The 19,498-nt window shown below is 37.8% G+C and overlaps 1 protein-coding gene across 7 annotated transcripts in view; it reads right to left on the reverse strand.

Annotated features, from left to right (window-relative positions):
- Positions 1-2,061: 2,061 nt before the first annotated feature.
- pde10a (phosphodiesterase 10A) overlaps positions 2,062-19,498 on the reverse strand; it is a 63,772-nt gene continuing 46,335 nt past the window's right edge. For 3 of the 7 annotated variants that reach the window (XM_042009954.1, XM_042009951.1, XM_042009955.1), the window contains 20 exons: positions 16,203-16,231; positions 15,051-15,174; positions 13,908-13,957; positions 13,642-13,782; positions 13,383-13,538; positions 12,897-12,947; positions 12,349-12,407; positions 12,000-12,051; positions 11,264-11,406; positions 10,874-10,966; positions 10,534-10,720; positions 9,502-9,644; positions 9,199-9,282; positions 8,946-9,096; positions 8,679-8,834; positions 7,878-8,050; positions 7,642-7,753; positions 7,351-7,431; positions 6,492-6,580; positions 2,062-4,296 (listed from right to left, as the gene is read on the reverse strand). In XM_042009954.1, the coding sequence (XP_041865888.1) occupies positions 4,197-4,296; positions 6,492-6,580; positions 7,351-7,431; positions 7,642-7,753; positions 7,878-8,050; positions 8,679-8,834; positions 8,946-9,096; positions 9,199-9,282; positions 9,502-9,644; positions 10,534-10,720; positions 10,874-10,966; positions 11,264-11,406; positions 12,000-12,051; positions 12,349-12,407; positions 12,897-12,947; positions 13,383-13,538; positions 13,642-13,782; positions 13,908-13,957; positions 15,051-15,174; positions 16,203-16,231 (2,174 nt within the window). In that variant the 3' untranslated portion in view covers positions 2,062-4,196. The remainder of the gene's footprint in view (positions 4,297-6,491; positions 6,581-7,350; positions 7,432-7,641; positions 7,754-7,877; positions 8,051-8,678; positions 8,835-8,945; positions 9,097-9,198; positions 9,283-9,501; positions 9,645-10,533; positions 10,721-10,873; positions 10,967-11,263; positions 11,407-11,999; positions 12,052-12,348; positions 12,408-12,896; positions 12,948-13,382; positions 13,539-13,641; positions 13,783-13,907; positions 13,958-15,050; positions 15,175-16,202; positions 16,232-19,498) is intronic. The other 4 variants (XM_042009952.1, XM_042009956.1, XR_006013177.1 and 1 more) reach the window with 3 other exon arrangements.

The raw sequence follows: 19,498 nt of genomic DNA on the forward strand, positions 1-19,498 counted from the left end.
ATTATACTTGATAGGTAAATTTGTATTTATAGGAGGCAAAGTATTAAAATGTAGCCTAAACCATTTGTTTTACAACTCCCAGTTGAAGAGTCACAGCATTTCCCAATACATGTTTAGAAACAACTTCTGACCAAGCTTAGCCTACTATTTATTATTAAAAGTATTGTTTTTAAGTAGTTTAACGTATGTCTTGGGTGCATGTCATTAAGGTTAAGTTAATTTTGGCTAATATGTAAGTGTTGGCAGTTTTAGCAACCAAATTATATTTTTATATATAAAAAATGTTTTATTACTCTGTTGTAAGAAATAATGGTACTTGAGACAGCCTATTACTTTCAGTTTGTTGAATATGTTGAATATGTTGCCATGTTGTCGATGTCTGACAATAGTTCCCACAAAAATTAGTGTACTGTTTCAACAAACTTTAGCTTATTGTTTTTAACAATCATTAGCTTGCTGCTCTTAACTTTACCGTTGTTTAAATAAGTAATTAAATATTTAAATAAAATGTAAAATGTAGTTATATTTACTTTAAAAAATGTTCTTACTCAAGCTGTCATTTGACAACAAATCTCAGGAGAAACTCATTTGATGTTTTGAATTTAGTCACAAGCCAGAACCAATACAAATAGCTGTTTGTAATTCACTTGTGCTCCACAACTTCTTAAACTTCATGGCAACACTGCACTGAAAAAGACCCCCCCCCCCCCGTTTTTTACTATTTGACACCCATGTGTTTTCTGCAGTCTGTCTCAAATCCATAAGACAAACTGTGTAAACTTTAGTTACAGGGGAAATCTGATTACCGCAGAGCTCTCCAAATACTTTGATTAAACTATTATCTTAATTTAGTTATTTGCAATAACTGTTTGCGTGTGTGTGTGTGTGTGTGTGTGTGTGCGTGTGTGTGTGTGTGCAAGAGAGAAATTCCTGAGGGTAGCCTAAAGTGAAAAAAGAGGGTGGGAGGGAAGAGAAGGAGAATTAAACAGCCTCAGGGCTGGAGTGACCAGAATAGGAAAGCACCCAGATGGCAAATCTGTACATGAAGTAACATGTTAGACTCCACTGAAACAAGTTAGAGTTGTAAAATGCAGTGAATGATTTATAAAGTTTCTCAGATAATTGCTAATGACAACAAATATGAATAGCCAATTTCTTGAATTATAATTTATATTAAACATTTAAATATGGCAATCATTTTAAGTATTGGAGGAAAGAGATGTTATGTGGGAAAAACATTATAGTAAAAAAAGAAAGCATGATTGAATAAAAATATAATTCTAAACAAAGAGCGTGTGTAAACTCATTTTTTGCCCTTTCCTTTCTGTCTAGATAATTATGTCAGCTGTTTAAAAATGAATAAATCTTTAGGCACTGAAAACAATCATAAAATGAGTACATCTGATTGTTAAACTGAAGAGATTTATTTTAGTAGTCCATTTTCAGACAATAATAAAGCACTTATTGGTAATGCTAGAGGTACTGCAAGTATATGTTCCAGCATCATCCTTTTAAAAAAATAAAAATGTTAAATTCAGACGTATCTGCAGTCACTGGGAGGACATTTTCATTTTGTCTTTAGGCCGGTGTGTTTAGCTGTTTCAAAAAGAAAGAGAAATATTTCTGCAAGCCAAACTGAATTAAGTCCAGAGGAGGTAAAACAGTTATGATGTATTTTCATAAATACATGGTAATTTAATAATAATATTGGTAAAAACTTTGCAAAAAGGCATAAACAAGGAAAATTGTTCCAAAGTTGGTGATGCATGAACAGCATTTTTAGTTTTCTTTAACTGCAGTCCTCTGTTTATTCAACAAAAAATTAAAATTGTTCACACCAATTGCAGCAATTTAGCACCTAAAAAATTTAAAGTTCAAAAGTCAGAATTATACACAAACTTTAAGAAATAGATAAAACGACTGTAAATGCAATAAAAGCTTATTATTCTACCAGCATGCGCTCTTAATCTGCTGCTCAATGAATATAACAGTATGCACAGGGAGATAGGCAAAAACAAAACCCAAAGTGCATAAAGAAAGATGACCACAGGCACATTTTTTTAGAGATATATTTAATAAAAGTCATTTGGGCTACGGCTCTTACATTTACAGTTGAGACATTCCTCAGTTATTCTGGGTAACAGTAACATGTCTAGACTGTTTAATTTATCTTAATGTTTACTTTGTACAAAACAAAAAGGCCAACATTATTTTTCTTTGTATAAAAAATATAAGTTAATTTAAATTTAACTCTAATTAAGAAAATAACAATAGTAATAATAGCAATAATAATAATAATGATAAAGATCATAAGCTAAACATAGTGCAGACAGTGGGATATAACTGGTGCTGAAAAGCAGAAGGGACAGTGCAGTGACTTTACCATGATGTCAGGTGGGGTTGGAGTGAATAAAAGAGAAAAAGCTGTCTCTCTCTCGCTCTCTCTCTCACACACACACACACACGCACACACACGCACACACACACACACACACATTCAGTCAGAAAAGTGCACGACTGCCAATCTATTTAGCACCATCAGAGCATATATCTCAGTCTGTACAAACTAATTTCTAGATTGTACACACTACACTCCTATTACCATATATGCAAAGTTATATATAAACTTCAGGTAAGGTGCATACTAATTGTTGCTCTTGGTTGAAGCTTACTGGAAGCGATTTAGAAAAATAAGACAGAGCACATGGGGGAAACCAATGGCGCACTAACCCACATACCACTGCAGAGAACCTGCAGTCAACAAAATATTCATTTAAATGTACATTCACTACATTGCGGAAGGGGTGGGGGCACAGTACCAATCATACACATACACAATAACAAATAAAAGACAAGCGGAAATGTCAGTCTTGGTGGGATGTTGTCCATTGAAATGACAGATTCAGACAAAAGGATTTGTCTTTTGGAAGATCTTGGAAACTCATTTGAAAGAGTGTCCCCTAGCATGATGTTGGAAAATGAGCATTATATCCCTGGATGGGTCTTGGATATGAAGGAACCCTCAGTCACGTGCAGGCAAAAGTCAAACAACACCCTTGAGTTGCAATCCCTGAGATGGACATGCTTAGCAGGTTTCAGGAAATTGGAGGATAAGAAGCTGTGTGATACTTCAGTGTCTTTAATCCTGTCTGCCTATTTCAAAAACAGGAAAAAAAGAGAAAACATCACAAACCACAGGCTGCTACCTTCTCTTATCATCATCTTTTATATATATATATATATATATATATATATATATATATATATATATATATATATATATAGTGGCATGGAAAGATGAGAGGAGAAATTAAATTATACACAGTCTTGGCTTAAGAAAATTGATTTGGGGTTGAATCCTGTTGATCAGCAAAATAGTGGTGCAGCAGGTGTTTTAAATTCTTGGGGGTTCAAGGGTTGCAGAGTCCACCTCAGATTCAAACATTGGGACTCTTGTGACTGTATTCACATGTGTCAAATTATCTAACGCCTCTCATCATCATTTATCCATATTTCTTGGGGATTTCTGCACTCTCCACATGGAATAGGCTGTATGTATTTATTCAAGTACTGCAAAGCATTTTTGCTCAAAAAGTAATAAAAAAAAAAAACATTCTAATGTTCACCTTCTCAATAAGGTGTCATTTCACCATAAAATCTGCTCTACACATTCCTTCTGTCTCTGGAAATACCTTGCTGAAGTAGTGCGCATACAATAAACTTACCACAGAAGGCTAACAGTACCATTTCAAAAGAGCTTGACAGGAACTGACAAGATTTCACATATCCTAGCCTTTGAAAGGTCCAGAGTTAAGGCCTCAGCAAATACAAGACCATAAAGAAATCAGCGCAAAGAGAGAAAATCATACAAAAAAAACAAAAACAAAACCATAAAACTAAAATTAAACAAAATACAGAAGTCCATTCTACCAAATGAATTCCCAAGCTGAAAGCACGCAGGGTGATGGGCTGAAGTCCCTCCCCAACGAATATGTCAGTCTCTGGGATCGGTGAAACCGTCAGTGTTGACACCTCCGTCACCCAATGAGGTAACTGTGTGTTTTCAAAGTCGCTTTTAGCTAATCCAACTCCTGCTGACACAGGATGTGGGTTGCCCTCCCTACCCCATCAAAGTTCCGGGTCCGTGGCAGGATTCAGGTTTTATTCCTTTGGTGGGCCAGCAACCCCTTTGGTAGTCAGTTATCAACCTTGACAGGGCCTGAATCACAAGGCCGGATGGGCACAATGTCCTCCACCTCTCCTCGTGCTATCTGCTCCCAGTGGTCCAGGTTGTCCCTGCAAACACAAAGCTCCTGGATCAGATACAATCTCAGAAATTCTTTTTTACTTATTATCACATTAATAGCAGGTCAAAAGGTTTCAAGACAGAAAACATTTTTATTAAAATTTTTAATTAGATTAATCACAGCTTTTAAATTAATTAATCTAATTAATCACAGCTTACAAATTAATAATGATTAATCACCATTCGTGACTATGCCTGATATGTATCAACAGAACAAGCCAATGCTACAAATGTTTACTGTTAACTGACTATCCCTTGGGTAAATATCAGATGTCCAAGGGTCAGTAAATGCAGCATGTAATGTACTTCTATATGTTGTTCATCATCTCTACCATATTCTAGATCATAATGCAGAATTCATATATCATCATCTCACCAACCATTACCATGGTGAAAATATATCATAAAACCAGCAGATGTGACGACTGAAGTTAAACAGCTCAACATTGATAAAGAAACTCTGATAAAACTGATGATCTGGCTAAAAACATGTTTTTCCTTTTACTTCCTTCCTCTGAAGCATGAGTGTTTGTGCAGCAGTGATTAAAGTCCTACAGCAGCATCACCCAAAGTAAACACCTGTTGATAAAAATATATCATTGGCTATTTTTTAACAAGTTTTTCTTTACTTTTTTTTTTACATTAAATGATCATTTTAGTTGTAATAATCAGTAAAATTTTTCATAAAATCTAGACCTAAAAAAGGTCTCATTTGTGCTCCCCTTTTCCAGGTCAGTGCACTGGCCTGGCCCCCCAACAGAACTTTTCTAGACCCGCCCCTGCATATCTGAAATATAAACCCTGCCTACCACCAGCCAACTACTGGGTTAGAGAAGGTCCTGCCAAAATAACACTTTTGGGGTAATATGTGACGGTGTGAACCATGAACCGATAGTTTCCTCCTTCTCAGCTGAACCATAAACACACGCAACAAGAGAGAAAAGCCGATCAGCTGATCTGATAGCCCTCACGGAAAAACATGAGGAGAGGAAGGAAACAGCCACGCTGCTCAAACACGGAGACGACCAGAGAGCCTCTAGAACAGACACGTTAGTGCAAACGTTCCTGCAGGATAAGTTCAAAACAGAATGCAGGAAAAGTGCAGGTGTGGCTCATCTTTTCCATCTCGCCTCTCTTATTCCTACCGTCATAACAGAGTAATGATGGATGTATGGGGCTTGTCATGTCGCTCATGCATTAAAAATATTATTGTAATTAATCATGTAAATTTGTTACCGCCAATTGCGCAGTATTTTTGACAGCCCTAATTTATATATATAATCTTTTATAGTGCTTTAATATACTAATACTGAAAATAATCATTTACATTCCCCTCAATTTTCAGCAAAAGCTAAAACATATTGGAAATAAATCAGCAGATTCAAATATATTCAAATTATGGTCTTGACAACTAACTCTCAAAATCAACTGTATTACACAATAAAATGTTATTTTAAATGCAATTTATTAAAAAGCTCTTCGCAAGATGGCAACAACCAAATGCACGTCACCAAAGCCATGTTTAATTTATTAATCATACCAAGTAATGGTCCCATTGATTTTTGTCATGAATATCTTCTTCTAAACTTTACTTTAATCCAGCCTGACATAAGAATGCAAAAATTGCTGCCCTTGCTGCCGCTCTTTTCAATTAGCCAGCCTGATGCAGTTTACACGTCTTTGGCAGATCCCACAACGAGCTGCAGGGCTCCACAGGGTCTAGGCCCGCTGCCCACCCAGAGCCCGGTGCTGACGTACAGCTGAGGCTTAAATATTACACTCTTCACTTTGTTTGCATTCCCCACAGATCAAGGACACATTTTATAAAGCAGCATAAGGGCAGGCAAATGTGCAATACGATCCTGTTTGAAAACCAGAAATAACAACCGTAAATACATTCCTTAAACACTTATCGAATGTGAAAGCAACAATGCCAGACACATCGATGCACCATGTTAAGGGAAACATCAATTTTCTGTTGGTGCTCAGAATTCTGAATTAAATTTTCAGAAAGTTACTGCATTTGTCCTTGATCCCATCAGGCGTGAAATCGTCAGGACGACAATGTGCAGTGGAAATGATTGTTGTTTTTGACATTTTTCACAAAAATCTTTGAGAGGACAATTATTTTTCTTTTTTTTTTTTACAGCTAAAAACAATTAAAAAACAGCTCTGAATCACTTACTTGCAGGCTTTTAAAAGTGGACCAGATGGAGGGAAAAGCTCTGCTAGCGTTGTGTAGCATGGAATTGCGACAGAGTTGTAGAATCCCACCTTCAGAAAGAGAAATGCAGTTTTTAAACATTTGATTTGTTTTTAGTTTGCATAAAACATTTAGAAAGAGAGTCATGCACAGAGTTTCTATATAGTCTGTGCTGATTGTTGCTTATTTATGATCGGGGAACAAAGAGCCTGTGAAAGACTGTCACAATGTGATTCATACTTTTACCAAAAAGCCTAACAATAAAATATAAATATATAAATGTAAAGATTCAAATGAAATAATTTAGTTGTAATGGATATTTAAAAACATCATAGGTGATGTATTTTTTAGTTGAACTATTAGCAAAGGTTGGGGGTGTTTGTAATTTTTACCTGTAATTTGTGTCCTAAATATCTGGTAATTTGGCAATACTGCAAGCTGCCTTGCCTCACTGTTAAAATCATATTTTGAGCATTAGGTATTTAAATTAATACATGGGTTTGGAAATACTCTGGTTACATCTCCAATAAAAAAGTCAATGCAAACAGAAGAGGCACTTCTTACTTTATTCTCTGAGAGATGACATTACCAACTCAATGCATACTGTCACCTACAATGAGATAATGGTGTGGATTGGACATTGTTTTTTTTTTTTTTTTAGTTTTTTTGACAGTCAAAACAAATTTAAAAAGTTATTTTATTTATTTATTTGAATAACCCTGTTCATGAGGTATAGATTTTGAATATTCCTGACTCTGCCTGACGGTATAAATGTATAAATCCTCTTGGTGTGAGGTCAAATATACACCTAAATAAATATGAGTAAATATGTTGGTCTTACTTGGCCTTGCGGGACCTCATCTTTCTTGTCTCTGTCCATCATTGGGATTGGCTGAATTCCAATCTTCTTCATCTCGTCTCCCTGCAGAAGAACAAAATAACAATATACCTTTTTGTTGAATACTGTGGCAAAACTCCTCACCACCTGACAGCACTATTTTTGGGCCATTCAAATTGTAGGACATGCAAAGATGCAGCAGCATTTCCAAGCAAGAATAAAGGCTTGACTGTTATACCAGAGGCATGATCGTGACACTATAACTGTTTAAGGCCAAACAGCATCCCACTGTACCTCAGCCCAGAACTCAGCATAGATGTCGTTGGCTGTGAGTCGTGTGATTTGCCACTGCTTTGTAACAGAACACAGGTCACATGCTGTCATCATCAGACCAATAACACGGTCCCTGGAGGGGGAGCAGAACCTTGTTATATCCATGCAGACAAACTCAAAAGCACTGTTTATATGTGCTCCAGTTCTACAATTTGGTGTCGACTTGGCTAGCACACCAGTTTGCATCGTGGTCTGACCTGTGTGAGTGGTTGTTCAGGTCCAGTGCACCCACAGTCAGAAGCTCAGACAGCTGCTGGTGATTGTTGAAGTACAGGGCGAGGTCGGTGGCAATAATGGCCTTTCGGATGATCTCCAGTACTTGTTCGTACTCGCTGGAATTCAGGTTGGAGAAAATATTGTGCCCTTCCAGCTATGAGAAACAAAGAGATCAATAAAAAGCAAAAGCTCCACTTATGAGGCGTTCAGCTCAGCTAGACTACAGCAGGTTGTAATCGCAAGTTTAGTTGCAAAATACCAAGATCTTGTCAACAGATCTGTTATTGACGACTATAGGAATGAGTTTTCAAAAATTATTTTATTTAAAAAGTTAAAATGTTAGAAGATCCATGTGTGCAAATTAGAAAAAAATATATACAGATGGAAGGAGAATGTGCTTCTCTTCAGTGAAATAATAATATAATATAAATGAATGATAATAATATATTATTGTAATAATAAGGGAAAAAACTAAAAACTTTCTAAGTAGTTTTAGTTCAATGTAAGGCAACTAGGATTTTTTAAGTAGTTTTATTTGTAACAAAACTGACAATAATGTATTTACTAGACATAGTTTTTGGTTGGTGGGATTAAATGAAAACTTATTGTTTATTTCACTGATTAAATTTATCCACATAAGGCATTCTTTTGGACAAAATCCCCAAATTATGTTAAATGATTTCTTAATTCAAGGGATTGTTCTGCCATGATGATAAATATCTGAAGTGAGAGAATAATATTATTTTTTACTGTGTGGTAAGCTCTGCATAGTGGAGCTCTACCTGCAGGATGGAGACGGTCTGAGAGAAGTGGTGCTGCTCCATGGTGGAGGTGGAGTACAGAGCAGCCAGTGGATGGTCAAATTTCTGCAGGTATGCATTGCTGTAACCCCGATGATCCAGGTCATGGCATAGGCAGGCTATTAACAAACCCTTCTTCTGTAAAACAAAACGACTAAATTAGAAAAAACACAATCTGTTGAAATCCCACACTGAGTCCAAATCTTTTTCTTTTTCGTTTTTCTCCTGCAGACCCAACGAGAATCAAACCTCTAGCTCCGTGAAGATCCCAGTGGTTTTCTGTAGGATGGCGTACATACAGTGTGCAACTGTCACTGCATGTTTCCAATTGTGGTACGGCACACGACGGTAGTTCTTCCGTACAGACATGGTGAACCTACATAGTTTCTCCAGCTCAAAGCTTCAGACAATAAGTGAAAAAAACAAAACAAACAAAAAAAACGATTAACAGTTGCTTTGATGAAGAACTGATGCAGATGCTTTGATGGTGCTGTGACAATACCTGGTTTTTCCACAGGAGTTATGAATCATGTAGATAAAGACAGCAGGCCAGATCTCCTCAAAGGGATTGATGTCAAAGTGGAACCTGGAGGACGGAGGAAGAGACGGGAGGAAACTCTTTGCTTAGCGAGAACAGTACAAGGAAAGGAGATGCAGATGAGGGAACCTACAAAGTCTGAATGATATCCCAAACACCTACACTCTTTCACACTCAGTAACCCCCCCATCCTTTGCAAAACACCACAATTGAGGTCATTCAGACAGTGAGTGAGGCACGCTCCTGCAACAGAGAGGGGGCACTCACGTTTCAATTTCCTTATAAATGGGTGCAGGGAGATTGAGCTGGGTAAGGGTCTTCCACTCTTCTGACGTGCAGATACTGTGATAAGACAGTTTTTCCATCGTCACTCTGTAAATGCATTCAGAGTGCCGGATCCTGTGGTACATCTGGAGAGATATAACAGGGAAACCACGGCTCAGGAGGTAGTCTTTAAAATGTCAGGAGAGATGTTGAACACTCCTGTCCTGTAAATGCCACAGACATATCGCACATGATATTGCTGTTAAATGCTAAACACCATCGGAATTTCCAAAAGGGTTGGAAAATGTAAATTTTTTTTTCTGCATCCTCACATCTGGGTACTATCTTAGTCCCCTTCCGAGACATGCAGAAGTGAGACGGTCAGGTATGGGCGCCAGCCCTCACACCTTCCATCATTAATCACCACGAATCAGGAGCTGGCTAAAGTAAGTTGCCTAGAGATGTGGAGCATAAATTACAGCTAAACATAAATCCTGTCACTAGACGGATGCAGACTGCTTGTCTTAAAATATTAACATCCAGCATCAATTTTAAATCCAACTTTGTGACGCCTCTCCTGCGTAAGTCTGTCGCAAGAGCTGACGGTGACTCAGGCCCCACAGTGAGGGAAGGTTTGACAAACAGACCACATAATGCAAGCTTTGGGAGTTAGCATGATTCATGAAAAGTGCTTGTTCCATGAAAGGGATAATCATCAGTTTTTGTTCATATTGTAGGGAAATGTGCACTCTAAATACAAACTACACTCTTTGCTTGGAGATAAATTATACAATACAATAACATGTAGGGAACATCACAGTCTGTTAACAGCTACAACAAGCCTTACTGCTATAAGTATGAATTCAGCTATCAATGAGCCCGCTACGACAAGGTTTAACTGATAATTATCCAGTTTTGCAATCATCAGTGATTGTTATAAAGCGTGCCAACAATATAACATTTGCAGCATGTTTTTTCTGTAGGAGAGTATCAGTCAGTCTATTAATTACTTTCACACTCACTCACTATACTCACATTTGCACAGTGTAAGGCCAGAGCACAAAAGACAGCAAACATCTTAAAGTTGTTCTCATCTGTTTTAGTGAAGGCACTTCCGCTTAACTTGTTCACCATCTGCACCACACCTATAACGGTCCCCCTGCTCACAATGGGCATGCACAGGATGTTCCGCGTGGTGTAGCCAGTTTTGAGGTCTACCTCTCTGGAGAGGATGACAGGGACAAATATTAGGCATAAACTTGACATTTAATTATCGTGTTGATTTCAGTTCTGTAAAATTGCAGCATTGTTTAGTCTCAGATAATCTATGTAATGAAGAAGGGACCAAATTTAGCTTAGGAGGGAGTGTGTTTACCGGTTGAACCGTGGGTCTGCATAGGCATCTGGGATATTTAAGACTTCCCCTGTCTGAGCCACTTGGCCGGCTATGCCCTTGTCTATAGAAAACCTACAGAGAGAGGAAGAGAAGCAGCAAGAAGAGTTACCCCTCAGTGCACAACATGCAAATTAACCTGTTTTATTTAGAGTGCAGTTGTAATCATATTAGAGCAAAGATGGGTATTAAACAAGTGTTTGAATATAAACTATTCTAGATTTTATTGTAATTTTTGTTCTCTTTTTGTTTGGAAATTTAGCCACCAAAAGACACTGTGACTTCTAAACTTCTAAAAAGAAAAACACTTTTGGATGAAAAAAAGTCTGTAAAATGAAACTGACCCAAATAAAAAGGCTGAATTTTCCTCACCTAATTTCTTTGGTTTTCCTAAAGACAGGTTTGCCTTCTTTCTCCTCCCCTATGTCGAACAGGTCTGAGTACAGTTCTTTGTTGTTGTGATCTACCTGGAAGAGTGCACACCTGTCTGCATTCACCAGGTTTTTTGCATATATCTGTGAAAACAAAACCAGAGACAGATCATTTTAGCATCAGTGGCATCTGGATTGAACTGATAAAGCACCTGCAGCTAAATTTAATGTCTGAATCTGATTAGATGCATTACTACTGTTTCTACTACTGTTATTTTTGTTGGCTAGAAAGTTAGAAATGAACAATTTGCAATAATTAAAGGCCATCCCAGTACGTAATATTGTTTGAAACAGACGAGTTGAGATGACACCACTGCCATAGGCTAACCAAAAAGATAAAAAAAAAAAAAAAAACAATAAAAAACTTGTCTTAAGTTCTTGCAGATCAGTTTTTAGTTTTGAAAAGTGGTGCATTAAACAAGTTTAGACAATTACTTATTTTATCCATATGCCTAAAATACTTGTATGATAACTGTTAATTAATAAATCCTAATTGCTTGATGTTTAATCATCATGAGAAGCAGTTTCTGTTTTAATAATTAATGCAAAACACTGCAAATGTTATCAGTGTGACTACCTGTACTACAACAGTGTTGCTACTCGTTAATACTTTCTTCCAGAATGTGTAGCACTGAAAACAATGTGAATGAACATGTACTTGCAGAAATCACACTCACCATAATATGTTCAAGTAGAGAATCTATTGCCACAATGTTATCAAAGTATGTTCTGTGCGAAAAGAAGAAATGGCGCGTTGAGATGTTTGACAAACGGGAAGCTATGATGACGATTACATTCAAGACATGAAAGCTAAGTTGCCTAATATGTAACTCTTGCCTCTGTTGTGTAAACACAAAGTTTTATTTAAGATTTAGCCTGCTGTGAAAAAAAGATGACATATTAGCTCTTCAGAGCTGAGTTTGATTTAATAGTGCTTACATTACACTAAGGACTTTGTGAAATACACATATCATATCATCAGCATTCAGTGTGTGTTACAGAAACCTTTCTAACAGCAATTCTTACTTTGACACATCTAGTAGGAAGTCATTGAGCTCAGTCTGTTTGGCAAGGCCTCTGCACACCTAGCAAAGAAAAATAGGTCACAATCAGGCACAGAGGCATATTAAAAAAATTCTAACAACACATTTAGCATCCTGCATGCTCTGCAACTGCACCAACTTGCTATCTACAAACATGGCTCTGGGCTTTTTTCCATGGCTTTGTAATAATAGTCTTAGCAATGAGCAAGCTAACCACTGTGCTGCAGTGCTGTACTGAGGCTCAGAGGTCCACTGTGGCCAGAGTTGCAGTGGGATACTGCTTCTCTGAGGTATTATGCTATCTTTTCGTAATACATAATGACGTCCCAGTGGAGCTGTTTGTTGAATCTATGGCTCAGTTGATTGGACTGGGCACAGTGACAACCCAGTTACTTTACACAGTGGACTTCCCCAGTGCAGAACCAGAACAAACAAAGTCCTCCAAGAGTTTAATAAGTGGGACTGGTGGGGTGTCTGTTATGATTGGGGCAAATTTAAATTCAAATCAGACCTCTATGGAAGTTTGCTCACCTGTACTTGGTAAATGGCAATTGATGCCCAGGCTAGGTTAGCAGTTGCAACCTGGAAAAGAAAGGGAAATGTACTTCCAAAAAACAGCCGAAAAGATAATTTCAAATCAGATAATTTACTCATAATAAAAATGCAAAAATATATTTCTGTATAATTAAAAACTAAAATCAAGGAATCATCTATTAAATATGCAATTAAGAGCTGGTTTGTGTGTTTTAATCTTGATTCATCAAATTAAATGCTTCTTAACTCGATTTCTTGCTCACTTCACTGGCATTTTGCTTAATGTATCTTATTAGACCCTAATAAAAACAATCCTCAGAGACACAAATATGCTATTATTAAGTATTTTCCACAATAAACTTATTCCCACAATGCTAACAGAGATGTTAAACAGACCCAGATTAAGGATAATACCAGGCTAAATGTAATTCTGAGAGCCTTGCTCCAGCTTCTCAATTTTGGTTTGATTTGACTGGGTCTGACCTCCTGGTGGCTGAGATTGAAGGGCTCCTTGCCCCAATGCCGATGCAGCTCCAGGATGGCAATGAGGTCCCCAATGGCAGTGAGGATGGGGAGGCACAGGACAGAGTGAACATGTATCCCTGAGTCCTGCCCTGTGCCGTCGGGGAATCGCTCGTCCTGCAAACACAGAGATCAATGAAAGTTCTTATTCACCTAAACTGGAGTTTTAACAACACAATAAAGCTGCAACAACTGACAAATCCCAAGAAAACAGCCATACCCCCATGATGTCCTCTACTAGCAGTGTTTTGCGAGTCTTGGCAACATAAGCGGCAATGGTTGTCCCAAATGCAATGGGGCCAGAGGGAACGAGGCTTGGAGGGCCATCCTTGGCCCCCGTTGGAGTAAATAAACATAAACTCTGTTGCGAAGCACAGAAAATAACAGAAAATAACAGGTATGGAAAATGAAAATATTAAATGAAGATATATATATATATATATATATATATATATATACATATATATATATGGAGTGTGTACTCACATTGTTGCATTCTCCCAGGAAGTAAAGTGCGAAACCATCAGCTTTTGTTGCTGTGAAGTAGAAGACACAGAGGTCAAAGTAACTGACATCAGATGTCAGCAAACATTCAGGATAAACTGTGCTGTCTCAAACAGATGAGCCCAACAATAAAAGCTAGATTTATGTTTAAAGTGTGACAAGGAGAATTACAATCTAATAACAATTTATTAACAATGCCCCACATAACAAGAAGGGTACTCTGACCGAGGCTTTGACTGCCTTCCAGTTCATCTCTCATTCCCAGTCCTCCTTTCCAGTCCTAGTTCACTCTCATATATAGGTCATCTTATCATACAATGAAACAACAGAGAGGCTGGTGGGGAAGTCAATACACAAATGATTAAGACATTAATGAGTAATATAGTTTGTGTGAATTGGTACTTTTATCAGGTGGGTTTATTTTATTCAAAAAGTGAAAAAGTTTTTTATTTTTTTTTTTTGCAAAAGACCCTAGTAATGAATCATAGAAGGAAAAAAACTATACAGTCCTGGTCTTTGGACTTTCCACAGTCCTTTAATCACTGACTGTAGAATTCATTTATATTATTATCTGATCATGTTAGGGAAAATGGGGGGGGGGGGGACTACTGCATTTAATTAATAAATTAATCAATTAAATAATAATAAAAATATATATATATAGTTTCTAAATGTATTTTTCACTGTTTGTCACTCAGCTGTCAAGTTTTTGATCTTTTAACGCCTGGCATGTCTGCTTTGCTTTAGCAAGCTGAACAACTTACTGTCACCATTCATTAGCAAGTAATTTTACTGCTTATTTTTCATTGGATCAGCATGTTTGGCGCATTAACCACAGTGGGCAGCTGGTGTCAGAAAAGCACACTCAATATGACTTAAACTTACAGCCTTCTTCTGAGGTTTTTTACCACAGAAAATCTTAGTCCTCTTTAAGTTGCTGCAGTGGTATTTGGAGTATTTGACCCCAAGCTCATTGAAATATGTTTATTCAGGAATTTGTCACAAACAAGCAGGAATTTCACCCCACTAAAAAACCTGCTATCAGTGTCACTTTTGGGTTGCAACACAAGTGGGATGTGAACTGAAGTAAAGAGGCTCGATCACTTGGTTGATTTCTATTTTTACCTGTTTTGATGATGTTGGACAACTCATAGAGCAGGAGTTTGTTGTCTCCTCCAGTGTCCAGGCGCTGCTCCATGTAGCTGTTGAGTTCATACACCACACCCTGCATATTTGTGTCCTGGTACTGCTGGACACAAGACACACAGACATTGCAATTCCAAAGTCTCACATCCTTTCTAAAGCTACTGAAACAGATCTTTACTGAGAAACAAATTTTCCCCCCTTTTTTTAATTCAAGGATTAAAAACGAATCTTGTTGCTATTCACTGGAGCAAAGCCCCTCACAGATTGCATTCTAGCTCTGGGATCCCCCTGCAACCTCAGATGAGGCCATTGCACTCACACTTCTGATTGGAGGCCTGACAACCTCTGCTCTTCTTAAAAAGGTGTGGTTACATAAAAGACAGACCTCATGCCTCATAAGAGGCCAGAAAAATGTCTATTTCTGCAACTGCAGAGAGTGCGAGGACAGGACAGCAGGGAGAGTGGTGCACTAGAAAGCATCCCTCATGGGACGCCTTCTGCCCTCCCACATCCTGTTTGCGCGGACGTATGGATGACGCACTGAGGGGTTGAGGGGACCTCGTTTATTTTCCTGTGTGTATTATTTTCCTGTATGTGTCAGTCCATTTTACTTGTCTGCATGGACCTGCTGTGGGCGCTTACAACTAGCTGCCCCTGATGTGAATGACAAAGGTGTGAACATATGTGTGGCAAGGGGGATTTACTTTTTCCCTTATTTGTCCTGCCAGTTGGGTCACACATAACACATTTACAACTAAATGATTTCCAAACAACTTTACTGTTATATGTTTATAGAATGTAAACTTTGCACCATATGATTTTGACACTTTTCACATTGCTATGGCAAAGCCATCTAAAGGCTCTGCTCTAAAGCATGTAAGGACAAGGACAAACTCTTATCAGTGTGTGTTAATTTGCATCTTAAAGTGCACCGGGACTTTTCTGCTGTTATCGAAGGACAGTATTGAGTTCTGTATTGACTGTAAATGAGTTCAGGCATGGTGTCCATTCCTGAGTATGAAGTTAGTTAGGAGAAAAACTAATCAAGTATTAATTTACCATGATGTGTGAAACATTAAAGTGAGGCTTTATGTATCATGTAACATATTCACGAAATTAAGCAAAACCTACCCTAGTGACTTCTTTAGATGATGTGTCATCTGTGAAGAGAAAAACCACAATGTTAGCTTGAATCAAAGTAAGATTCTGTTTCCGGATTAAGTTGTGAAACTTTTTCTTTTCTGTACCACATCCATTTAGATCACTGACCAGTTCTGTAGGTGTAACAAACATTTATTCTGTCTAACAAAGAGGCATCCTTGCAGTATGAGGGACTTTTGGACCTGTTGTGCTGTTAATTATAACTTGTAGCAACAAAGGGACTTGATTTGACATCAATTTTATTTGAGTTAGCAAGCTGGTGAGAAATCAGGAAAGGAAGTAACACCTCTGTACAAACACGCAGTGCTCGTCTGCAACAGTGCAACATAAAACAACAACAACAACAAAAAAAAACCCTAAATGCTTGATTAAATGGTCAAATGGAAGATATTAGGTCTGCACAAATTTGAAGGCTGTCATTGTTGACTGAATATAAATTTGCAGAATGAGCAAAACAGGCATCTGTCCTGGCTGTGTGTAGACTGGGTGGATAGTTTGCAGTGGATTCACACATTGATGGATTTTGAGGATTTGACATCTCAAGCTACAAATAAGCAAAACCATATGTTGTCCTCACAACGGTAGCTGGGTAGTGGAGAGTATGAGGCAAATGCAAAAACACATGCACAACATATTCAAAGGATCACTTATGAATAAACATAAATTATGTATAAATATTTAATCAATTTAAAGCAGGGAGACTTTTGCATCAGTCACATTGCCCTTGAAACAAATTTAAGAGAAAATTCATTTAACTTGACAAGTGCAAAACTTTGGGGCCTCAAGTGCAAATTCCTTGTGAGATTTCAGGCTGTTGTGTTTGGATATAGACTCTGAAGTATGCGATGATAATGAAAGCCTCAGCCAATCCTAATAGTTTCTGGACACAGAGTCTGGGAGTGCTACTTGGGAAGAAAATAAAACCATTCACACAGTTGGAGCAGCGCTTCATCACACGTGGGTCAACAGCACACAAGAGCACTTACTCCTCAGATTTCTGATTTTTCATGTGATCAAACAATGCATAAAGCTTGGCAGATTTTAGAAACACCGACTGCAGTGTTGACTTGAGCTGGTGCTGCTTTGAAACGGACCTCTCTGAACATGTGAAGAAAGATATTACAGCCAGCTACATTGTTTGTTGTTTCAAACATTCCTCCAGTATGCTATGAGTTTCCTAACTTAGCCCTGAGACCTATTTTAGAGTGAACCCCTGGCCGGGCATGACGTCAAACAGAGGACAGAGAGCTGCACTTGAAAAAGACTTCAAAACGCTTTGTAAAAAGAAAACATAAAACTTTTGGCAGATAGTACCTCTTTTTTCTACTTGTTGAGGTCTTAAGAATTCAGATCCAAGTGCCTTTGCAGGGTAAATCTGTCAGTATTAATAGCTGGAAGTGATTTAAATATGTTAAAGCAGTTTACCACCAATTCCAGTACAAATAGATCAACATACATTCATTGTTATTAAAGAATTCAGCAAAACAAACAAAAAAAAAAACAAAACAAAAACAATTTTTAGCCGTGAATTTGTAAGCTGGAGACAGTGACAAAAACCAAAATTTAATCCACTTTTAAATGTACAAAACTGATTTTTGTACAGTATTTAATTTAATGTGATGTACTATTTCATTTGCACATGGACTGGTATGTAAAGGACATATGATGTTAAATGCTACACAAACTCTGTGAAAGACGGCTGTGTAAATAAACCTAATTTGACCATAAAGATAAAAAACTTTGCAAAAACATACCAGGAAATGTAATACCCAGTGCTTATTTGGACTGCTACTTACTCCAGATTATTTTATTTAAAATAAATGTACAGTGCCTCGCTGTCTGTGGTGTTTGATAACAAAAGCAACATGTGAAGATGCCTGGTTAACCTCAAGCTATGAGTAGCAAGATTTTTCTTCCTCTGGGACTTACTCGGTGTACTCCCCCCACCACTCAACTACTTGACCGTTGCTGGAAAAGGCAACACCGTGTCACCCTTCGCTCCTCACCAACATGAAGAGGAACTTTCACTGATGGGTGGTGGGGGATGGGGCTGGGCCAGGACAAACACTTTAGAACAAAATGTAAGCAGACAAAAGCAAGCTCCGAAAAAAAGGTGATGAAAATTTAACTGTGGTGTTATGCACCACTAATTAAGTTAAAATTTATGCTAATAAAGATATGTTAATTTCAATTTTCATGAGTTATTTTGTGATGACAATCTGACATGGTGATAGCCCTAATGTAAACCAATGATTCTGCTGCTAGGGTTTGAAGTTTCTCCATGCTTGATGTCCTTCCTGAGGAAATAGTCACCCAGCTAGGTTTGTGGCGATGCAAGTCAAATTACAGTCTGGCAGACATCCTCTACCATTACCTCGTGTGCTAGGATCTCACATGCAGTAAGAGTGAGCAGGCACATACAAACTAATAATAATAATAATAAAATATGTAAGGGCTTCAAAGTAACAAGAAGTAGCTGTGCTTGCACAGTAAAGAGTATTGAAATACGTTTATGTACCTTAGAAACACAGACACAATAGCAAATGTCCTTTAAATCTGATCTGCTGCAAGGATTCAGGTGTCTGCTTGGACAAGTTCCAGTAGGTTCTTTAAAGTATGCATGCAGGATCATGCACACTTTTAGCGGGTGCAGGCCCAGCATGGCTCTCATATCCCTGTTTTTGCTAGAAACCAGAGAGTAGGTAGATTATACTCTGCTGCACATTTGGTTATGTTTTTGTTTTTAATAAAAAGTGGGGAAGAAAATGTAAATATTGCTCCCTTTTACATGACCAGCCCAAAATTATAAAAAACAAAACAAAACAAACAAACCAAAAAAAAAAAAAAAAAAAAATAGATCATTTGTCTGCCACGTTTAGTCAGAATAACACTTCTGTTTCATCATATACATGTCATGGGATTAATCCCAATGAGACAGCTATCCCTGGGGCTGGGAGAGAAGCCATGCTTCAGTACATGTGCAAAGTTGCACGTTTTTATCAGCATTCGATGCACTCACTCATCAGCACAAAGACAAACACTTACAGTCTGTAAATACCATCCCATATTTTGGGAACCTGTTGTGCTTTTAATAAACACAGGAGGAGAGTGCTGACATGTTCATTCAAAGTTTAATGCTGGCTCACTCAGCAGTGAACACTAAACACGACTGTCTAAAAGTGGATGAACTGACTTCTAGTAACTTTAATGCTGTCATGTCCTCTGCCCTGCTTGGGCTCATCAGCTGGTTCAGTTCACCTGGGCTT

This window comes from Melanotaenia boesemani, chromosome 16 (genome assembly GCF_017639745.1).
Source record: "Melanotaenia boesemani isolate fMelBoe1 chromosome 16, fMelBoe1.pri, whole genome shotgun sequence".
In the NCBI taxonomy this organism is placed as follows: Eukaryota; Metazoa; Chordata; class Actinopteri; order Atheriniformes; family Melanotaeniidae; genus Melanotaenia; species Melanotaenia boesemani.